At 41.5% G+C, this 9957-nt stretch overlaps 3 protein-coding genes across 3 annotated transcripts in view; 2 read left to right on the top strand and 1 right to left on the bottom strand.

The window, feature by feature from the left end:
• LOC117962143 (butyrophilin subfamily 1 member A1-like) overlaps positions 1 to 5027 on the top strand; it is a 6291-nt gene extending 1264 nt beyond the window's left edge. The window contains exons 2-3 of the mRNA XM_034901259.1: positions 3793 to 4125; positions 4684 to 5027. Coding sequence (XP_034757150.1) covers positions 3793 to 4125; positions 4684 to 4826 — 476 coding nt within the window. The 3' untranslated portion in view covers positions 4827 to 5027. The remainder of the gene's footprint in view (positions 1 to 3792; positions 4126 to 4683) is intronic.
• LOC117962117 (sialoadhesin-like) overlaps positions 1 to 9957 on the bottom strand; it is a 194299-nt gene that overhangs the window by 11905 nt on the left and 172437 nt on the right. The window lies entirely within an intron of this gene.
• Positions 1 to 9957, top strand: part of LOC117962120 (Fc receptor-like protein 5) — a 74273-nt gene that overhangs the window by 31096 nt on the left and 33220 nt on the right. The gene's annotated exons all lie outside the window — the stretch shown is intronic.

Below are 9957 nucleotides of genomic sequence, written 5' to 3'. Positions count from 1 at the left end.
AGATTGACTTTGTTGAACCCACACTGGATCAAACTGCTGCCACTTCAAGTTAACTTTATTTGTCAATTCTACAATATGCTACAGAACCTTTGAAAATACGTTTCTCTCTAACCCACGGTGCAATTTATGCACTAGTCTTATCTGGATGAATGAGTAGGCATAATGAATATTAAATAAAGTTGTTGTGTTGAGCAAGCTTGTAATTTAACGCTACGTAGCCTACAGAAATATAATACATTATATAGCGTCTCACTAATTAATCTGAGCAGATCCCATTTTTCCCAGCAGACATCTGTCTCCAAGCTGCGTTCAGCTGAGTGATAACCTCATATAGCTATGTTGAACTTAAAGGCTGTTTTGAAGTATAAACAGATACTGCCATTGAATTAACTCGTGATGCCGTTGCAAGAACGAAGACTGAACACATGGGTGGCTGTGTCGATGCCTGCTCACAACTGGCTACCATAAAGCAGTGTTTTCCAAAAGTTTATCAGGGATATCACGTTATCAGTGATATATTTGTAGCCTATCATTCCGTTATTAATCTGACTTCCATTCGATTTGAGATGGTTTCATACAGAGATAAGTGAAACCTACTTTCTAAGGTGTTCGCACATGTAATGCTTGTGGCGATAGCTGTGGCAACGACTCATGCCAGATTAATTGGTGTCACTTCCATCCCGTTGATTGTGTTTTCTATTTAATTCTACGCACGTACATCATTGTTATGGTAATCCAAACTACACATTACTACTCATTCATCACATCTGGACACGAGTCACAACTGTCAAACTCCCATTTTAAGATATTAGGCTAGCTAGTGCAGGTGTGGAAAGGTGAAATATCAGGCTTGTGTTCGTGTCTTTGTTGTTAGCTTTTTTTGTTATTTATAATAGATTGGGCACAGTTTTACAACTAATTTAAGCGTGAATGTCACTAAATAATCTAAAAAAACAGTGTTCGTGGTTTACAGTAGAGACGTGGTAGAGACGCAACGTTGCACTCGCCACACAACGACTGATATTTTTGTAATGAAAACAGCTCATTTGTTCATGTTTGTCTGCTCGGGTCCTAAACTACTGTCCCAGCAACCCGTTCCCACCGTAATGTTTCACAAGACCCCGACACATGAATGGGAAAAAGAGGCGAATTGATCGGAATTGTTTACTGCAGCGGTGCAGCCCCGCCTTCAACACATATCACCAGTTAACTCAAAAACCAGTTAAACCGAAACACCGGTGGAGACAGGCCCAGTGTTGCCAGATCTTGCGAGACAAATACGCAACCAGGCCTGTGAAAATAAGCCCAAAATAAGCGACTTTTTCTACGTAGCCCCCCTCAGATCCTGGAAGAGGAAAATAAATCAAACTGTGTGCACGGTGTTACAATCCATGTAGACGGATTGGTAAACTGTCCCCACGGTAGGCTAGAGTTGATTTATTTTCTCCCCCTGAGCTTCAGGACAATGACCACAGGAGGGAGTTAAACCACATTTTAACATTAGTTAACATTAGAAAACTGATGGGATTTGAAATATAGAGACACTTTTTCACAGTGATTTTGAGTTGTTCACCACGACGGGTTGAATCCATTCTTTTCCTCCTTTCTCTTTCTCCCAGTCTTTATTATATTTCTTCCCGTATTTCTCCCACTTTATCCCGGGTAATTCCTCCAAAAACTCTCCTACAGTACACACACCATTAGTCGCTACTCGCGCATTTTCCTAACCAGAAAACAACAGACTGCCCTGCCCATCCTCTGATTGGCTGGTACTCGTTTCTATCTGGGTCAGAGCCAATTAGAAGCAGGAAGTGGGCGGGACATAACGTTGCTGTCTGTAGTGTTTATGGGGAAAGGGGCGGGATCGAGGAACCGGCAAGGAACAAGCCCAAAAGCTCCGCTTAGGGACCGTCTACAAATTAAACACTGAAAACAGAAACCACAAAACATATTCATTCATTTACTGATTAAATAAGGTAGTGCCTCCAAACTTACCCCAATTATTAATTGTCAAATGGTTCTTGTATTACAGCACCTACTTTTAAAAATTAAGCATAGGGCTGCACGATTATGGCCAAAATGATAATCCCGATTATTTTGATCAAAATTTTGATCGCGATTATTGTCACGATCATTTGTTGATTTTAACCAGAACAAATTTTGTCGTCACGTAGGCTATTTATAACTGCGAGAGGGAGTGTGATGGACGCTACTCACAGAGAGACGGCTGACTCATTATGAACGGTTCCAGCACGGGTCGAACGGCGCATACACACGGCGTTTTTATGAAATGTCTGTATTGTCAATGGGCTGCATTTTCATGAACTATGATATTCTCGCAATGGGTCACATCTCTGGTCCAGGACCAGGTCCAGGTCCAGCAGCTCCGTCTCACGCTGTTACTCTATCAACTAAAGTTAGTTACATTCAAATCTTCTTCTGTGTTCTTTGCCGTGGCGTCTGCGATAGCAGAGTTACCCGCGGAAACACTGGTACAAATACAGGTTTGCCCCTCATACTTAACAATATACAGCTGTGTTAATAACAATTATAACTGTGGACAAATGTCAGAAGTGTGGACCGGCGGCCGCTCTCGGAGAGTAGAGGAGAGAGAGTAAAGGAGAGATCCAACACAGGCACGACTTTAGAGACTAAATGGGTCATGTAACGGAAAATGAAACCATATCCATATAAACAGCATTGCAGCGGATGCGAGGACATTAGCACCGGTACGTCCTAGAGGAGCTAACAGCTAACAGCCGCTACTAGCACCGACTAGCACTGGTCACTGCTGTTGTCTGAAAAACAACAGATGGGAAAAAGTGTTGCGTTTACGCGTAAACTGGTAAACCTTGAGACTGACGTATTACCAACTGCTATCTGTTGCGTTGTCCTCCCGTCCCTCTGTCCTCTGGGACTGTCTTCATCTAGAAACTAAGCTGCGCGGTGCAGGAACAACTCTGACTGGCTCATGATTAGACGGCTTTATGGAGCGGGAGATGGGCTTTGCAAAAAACCCGGAGCGTTCTATGAAATGACGCTTTTAAAAAATAATCGCTCGATCACGCAAATTTGATCGTGGGAAGTCCAAATCGTGATCGCGATTAAAATTCGATTAATTGTGCAGCCCTAATTAAGCTTATTTTTAATTTTGGTGAATTTGTATTATCCAAAACCATTTAATAAGTGTCAAATAAATGACATTTCAATTCAGTTCTCTTAAAGGGCTAGACACATAGATGGCCCCTGCTGGTTGTACTACAGCAGTTAGTTTTAAAAAATAACCACGGCTAGACACACAATTGTCATTTATTTGACACCTATTAGCATGACAAATAACTGCTGTAGTACAACTACCAACACAGTACAACTAGGCTCATATCATGTACATGTGCTGGAATACATTTAAGCACATGTGTGTAATATGAAGTTCCCTATAATGTTACGGATATCATATTTATTATAGACGCTTTTATCTGAAGTTGTATTTTTGTTCTAAATGGTCTTCTTACACGACAATACAAAAGTGAAAGCAGAGGTAACAGACCTGACATTTAAATAGACCCCGTTCCTCTATTCCTATATGCTCTAGCATTATATTAATATAATAATAATAATATAACATTATATGCTTGCTACAGTCATGCAATGTGTAATACAAAAGATAGCAAAGTTAAATACATTTTATTTTAAAAATAGTCCTGTGCTTATAGTCCTGCAGATATGACAATGAACTACCTACAATAATAAAAGTAAAATGTATCACTGACTGTTGCCTGCTGTTTCTCTCAGACCCAGAGTTGACAGTGAAGCCTGGGCAGGATGTCACTCTTCAGTGTCAGGCTCCCGGAGGTGCTGAAATCAAAAGGTTAACGTGGAGCAGACCTGACCTGGGCTCAGATTATGTCTTCTTCTTCAGAGATGACCGCCCATATGAGAACTATCAGAATCCAGCATTTCGTGGCCGAGTGAACCTGATTGATCCGGAGATGAAGGACGGAGATGTTTCTGTTGTTCTGAAGAATGTCAGCGTCAGCGACACCGGGACGTACAAGTGTGTTGTAATCAGTGGGACAAACGGCCCTGAACTCATCATCACCAACACCCTGATTGTCAAAGACTCAGGTCAGTTTATACAGCATATGAGTTAACCCTCATGTTGTCCTCGTGTTGTCCTCATGTTGTCCTCATGTTGTCCTCGTGTTGTCCTCATGTTGTCTTCGTGTTGTCCTCGTGTTGTCCTCGTGTTGTCTTCATACTGTCCTCATGTTGTCCTCATGTTGTCTTCATGTTGTCCCCATGTTGTCCCCATGTTGTCCCCATGTTGTCTTCATGTTGTCTTCATGGTGTCCTCATGTTGTCCTCATGTTGTCTTCAGTTGTCCTCATGTTGTCTTCATGTTGTCCTCATGTTGTCTTCATGTTGTCCTCATGTTGTCCTATATCAATGTTTTTTTTAAATCCCCCAAAATAACATGATTGATTCCAAATAACTGTAAAACTAAAGTTAATAAGTTAGTGTTACGTAGTGTTAAACATAAAAAAAGTGACAGAGATTAAAAGTCTTAAAAAAAATTGACAAAAACTTAAAAAGTTTAAAACATTGACAAAACAAGTTAAAAGTGTTGATTTTCAATGGTCAATGTGAGCTGTTCTTCTCCTCACAAGTCGTTCTGCTCTGCAGGTAACACAGAAGGACTCTCTGGGGTAGGAAGACAAACTGATGGAGGAGACAAGAATCGCGGAAGCAAGGATTTGAGACTTTCAAGTGGTCTGGGCTTGTTGTTGTTGTTGTTGTTGTTGTCTTGTTGGTGGCTTAATCCTTAAAAAAAGTACAAGTAAGTTGCTGTTGGAGGTGAGAGATGCCCTGTAATCAGACACAGAACCATGGTGTTGAATGTGGTTGGAAGCATATTTTAGTTTTGCGCCCCCCCCCCCCACACACACAATCTACTACGTCACTGGCATGGTAAGCTACTCGGTGGCTAACTAGCAGTAGCAGCCAGAGGTGGGTAGTAACGAGTTACATTTACTCCGTTACATTTACTTGAGTAAGTTTTTGAAATTGTACTTCTAGGAGTAGTTTTAAATCACTATACTTTTACTTTTACTTGAGTAGATTAGTGAAAACTAAACTGTACTCTTACTCCGCTACATTAGGCTACAATGAGCTCGTTACTCGTTACTACGCTTCATTGTTTTTACCCCCGCGTACGTCTCATTTTAATGTTTTATTTTGACAGAGAGAGAGAGAGAGAGAGAGAGAGAGAGAGAGAGAGAGAGAGAGAGAGAGAGAGACTTCCGCTGAAGGCTCTACCACGTGACTGTGCTTAACCAATCACACGTCGTTGTGCAGTCACGTGACCACACTCGTTTCAGCAGCGGGACAGGTTAGCCCATAGACGTATAAAGAGGTTAGCTTTACAGTCGTAGCAAAGCAAAGACGCAGGATCAAAAGTCGCCAGGGCAACGCAGACCAGGAGGAACCCCCCCCCCCCGGCCTCACAGTGAAAGCATGGTTACCTTTTAGGAAAAGTGCGAAACAGCAGCTCCGTTATACGGTGTGTTCAGGGTCTACCAAACAAACGGACATGTGAGCGTTCAACAACTCAACCTCTAAGCTGAGGAGACGTAGCGGTAGTTTTAGTTTCTGCTGTGGAGAGGTGATGTTTGTCTTTAAGGTTACATACAGGATGTTTTACACATGCAGTATCCATCCACATTTGATGTGACAAGTCTCTCAAGTAAGCTAATTTGTAATTAATAAATAAATTTAAATAAATTGTATTGATTGGATGAACTATACCTTGCCTAAAGATGATTATTTTGTATTTCTGTCTGTCTGATTGATGCTTGTGTTAATTAATAAATCAGACGTTACTCAACAGTTACTCACTACTTGAGTAGTTTTTTCATCAAGTACTTTTTTACTCTTACTCAAGTATTATTATTATTTGGATGACTACTTTTACTTTTACTTGAGTCAAATTATTCTGAAGTAACTGTACTTTTACTTGAGTACAATTTTTGGCTCCTCTACCCACCTCTGGTAGCAGCGCAGCCATAGCAACAGCATACAAAGATTTGGAGGCTAGCAGACATGGGTGAGGAAACGGGAGCCACGAGGTCTGGGGGGGGGCATGTTGACTGTCACGGTAGCAATGCGCTACCTATACCATTCAATACTGAGACTTTAGGTATATGTGATATGCTAGTATATGTGTCACGTGTTTGTATGTGTTGTTCAATACATTTCATTATGTTTAACTCACCAGTTCCCCTCGCCGTTCTCCATTTCCTCACAGTAACCCTGGAGCTTCCTTTTGCACACATTTTAACATCCAAAACTACGGTGATATACATGTTAAGGCTAAATCTATGAATCTATCATTCTGTTTAAAACCATATGTCACTAATATTCCTTAGTTCCAATAAACACCTGCCATTCAGTTCTCTGGTAACAGGTATCCGTTTGTTTAATTACAACAGGTACTACAGGTTAGTCCTCTAGCATGTCAGGCTCATCTTACCGCCGTCTTCTGCTGCTGTAATAAAAGGAAGTTTGCCGTTTACACCGTTTTTTTGAAGGACTTCCGGGGTTACCGGAAGTGACCCATGATTAAAAGATAACTTATAAATATTGTAAACCCCTATATAGCCTGTGGTTAAGAATGTTTAATTATATTTATATTATTATGTGTCTCGTTACCTAGACTCATTTTTGGCTGTGGTTAACCCTCATGTTGTCCTCATGTTGTCCTCCTGTTGTCCTCCTGTTGTCCCCATGTTGCCCTCATGTTGTCCTCATGTTGCCCTCATGTTGTCCTCATGTTGTCCTCATGTTGTCCTCATGTTGTCCTCATGTTGCCCTCATGTTGTCCTCATGTTGCCCTCATGTTGTCCTCATGTTGTCCTCATGTTGCCCTCATGTTGTCCTCATGTTGCCCTCATGTTGTCCTCATGTGGCCCTCATGTTGCCCTCATGTTATCCTCATGTTGTCCTCATGTTGCCCTCATGTTGTCCTCATGTGGCCCTCATGTTGCCCTCATGTTGTCCTCATGTTGTCCTGTATCAATGTTCTTTTTAATTCCCAAAAATAACATGGTTTGCGGCTACTGGCTACATCTACCTACAACAGGGTTATACTGTATTGCTCCTGGCTGCAGTAATGAACTGTATAGGGCTAACCTTAACCATGTTTTTCTATTTTCTCTAAACGGACACCATATATAAGCAGTCTATTTCCTAAAATGCATAATGTGCTTGGATCCAATAAATTAAAATTAAACTGTCTGCTATGGGAGACAGGGCCTTCCAGGCAGTCGCCCCACGGCTCTGGATCGCCCTCCCAGAGCCCCTAAGGGCCCCACAAACTGTGGAGATTTTTAAGAAGGGCCTAAAGACTTTCTGTTTTCAAAAGGCCTTTTAACAGTCATTGTTTTAACTTTAGTCTTATGGTGTTTTATCATTGCTTGTTGATTTGTTATATTCTGGAAACTGTAGCACTTTGAGATTTCATTTGAAATGTAAAGGGCATTATAAATAAAATGTGTTATTATTATTATTAAATGAGAGTGCATGACAGTAAGCTGCGCCCACACACACACGCACACACACACACGCACACACACACACACACACACACAAAGAGACACTTGCACACACACACACTTGCACACACACAGACACGCACACACACACACACACACACACTTTCACACACACAGACACACACACCGGACACCGGTCACTGACACTCCCCACCCAAACAATCCTGTTGTGTGTGTGCGTGCGTGTCTTGTGTGTGTGCAAGTGTGTGTGCAAGTGTCTCTTTGTGTGTGTGTGTGTGCGTGTCTGTGTGTGTGCAAGTGTCTCTTTGTGTGTGTGTGTGTGCGTGAGTGTGTGTGTGTGTGTGTTCTACTTTTGCATAACCGTCTTGTGGGTGGAACATGTTTTGTATTCAGATAAAATTACATGTTGGAACTGATCTCCTCAAAAGTTTCATAATTTTGTTTCCTAACTGCTTATAGGGCGTCACCATGGAGATTATTGGAGATTATTATTATGGCTCTATTTCTAACCTAATAATGTAATAATAAGTGATATATTCAGGACAACCTGTATGTACAATGTAAAGATGCACATTGTGCAGATAGTTTAATGGGTATAACTTAGCTGTTTAATTGTGACATTTTAATAAATTTTGAACAACGACCTACAGTAGCCTAGCTTGTATATTCGGGGTAAATGAGCACATTTTGACCACTTTGCAGCAGTCTGTAGATCAAGTCCAGGAAACTGCATGCAGAAGACTTTCTAAAATACCATAGAATACATGTACTCATAGAGACTTAACGCTAGAGGGCAATCCCGGTGCAGGTTCCCAACTTCAGAAGATCCTTTTTACTATTCAAATCCTCTGGGGGGGGGCAGAGCCACTCTTTTGTCAATATTTAATTTCTGGGCCGAGGAGAAACATATGGTTAAAAAGACAAACTTGTGGAGCTGTGATGTTGCATTTGTTATGGCACTAAATTCAGGTACAAGAGGCTTAATATCTGCATCCCCATAAGTTGTTGCTTGTTGCCAGGGGACTGTTATAATAATACTGAATTTCTGAGAGAGAATGTGCGGTTTTTATTTCAATCACGAGAGACTTTGTTGCACATATGCAAAGATTTTTTTGTTCATAAACATAATATGAAATGTACAAAGGCATTAGACTTAAAAATGAAAATAACTGTTGGTTTGGACACTCTGTGGTGTGTGTGTGTGTGTGTGTGTGTGTGTGTGTGTGTTGACAAGTTTATAGTCTTTATTATGTCAACACAGCAAAGTTACTGTAATATAGAATCCTCGATGTGGCATCCAGATGACAGATTGAGTACTGGAATTTAACTAGTATAATTATCAAGTATTGTCTGGTTCATACACTGTTTAAAATGTTCCTGTTGTGTTTTAGATTGTGTTATTTATAATGTCGGTGTGACTGTTTGCTTGGCACTCTTTGTTGATTTTATTCATTTCTATTTTCAATTTCAATAATTTTTTTAAATGTTTTTTTTCAATGTGTTAGTCAAAGTTTTTGACGCTTTTTGTGTATACGTGTGTATGTGTGTCTGTTGTGTTAAGTTGTCTTGCCACTAAATGCCTAAAATTTCCTTTGCAATGAATAACGTATCTATCTATCTATCTATTTTTTTTAATCTATCTATCTCGATTGAATTTACTGATTATGATCCTTCTGTTTTTCAAAGTGTTCACCAACAGCTGCACCTCCATGACCTTCCGGCTGACACACACACACACACACACACACACACACACACACACACACACACACACACACACACACACACACACACGTGGTCAATGCAGGAGAAACCACAGGTGAAATGTACAGGCTGACCTACACTGAGGACATCTACATTACTGAAGGTGTAATGATAGATACTACCCCCCCTCCCCCCCAAACACCGATTAAAAAGCATCAACAAAAGTGTTGATTTTCAGTTTTGACGGCAGACATCACGAGGGTTTAGTCTCTCTCACTTCCTCTACTACACCTACACGCTGTTTAAAGGTTAGAAGAAGGGTTAGGGGCGGGGGGGGGGGGGGGGGGGGGGGGGGGGGGGGGGGGGGGGGGGGGGGGGGGGGGGGGGGGGGGGGGGGGGGGGGGGGGGGGGGGGGGGGGGGGGGGGGGGGGGGGGGGGGGGTTAGTTTATGTACCATGAAGTGAAAAAGGTCCAGACATCATTGGGCCAGACGTCAGCATGGAGGACACGTCTCTACTGCAGCTGCTGTGTGAGTATAACATCAGCTGGAAGAATTAACTAATAACTACAGTAGAGAAATCTACACACTCAGAAACATCTGTATATTAACAGCTGTGTGACTGTTTAAACATCTGTACATTAACAGCTGTGTGACTGTTTAACCATCTGTTCATTAACAGCT

The sequence above is a fragment of the Etheostoma cragini genome, chromosome 19, assembly GCF_013103735.1.
Source record: "Etheostoma cragini isolate CJK2018 chromosome 19, CSU_Ecrag_1.0, whole genome shotgun sequence".
Taxonomy (NCBI): Eukaryota; Metazoa; Chordata; class Actinopteri; order Perciformes; family Percidae; genus Etheostoma; species Etheostoma cragini.
This window is presented reverse-complemented; position numbering and strand designations above follow the sequence as displayed.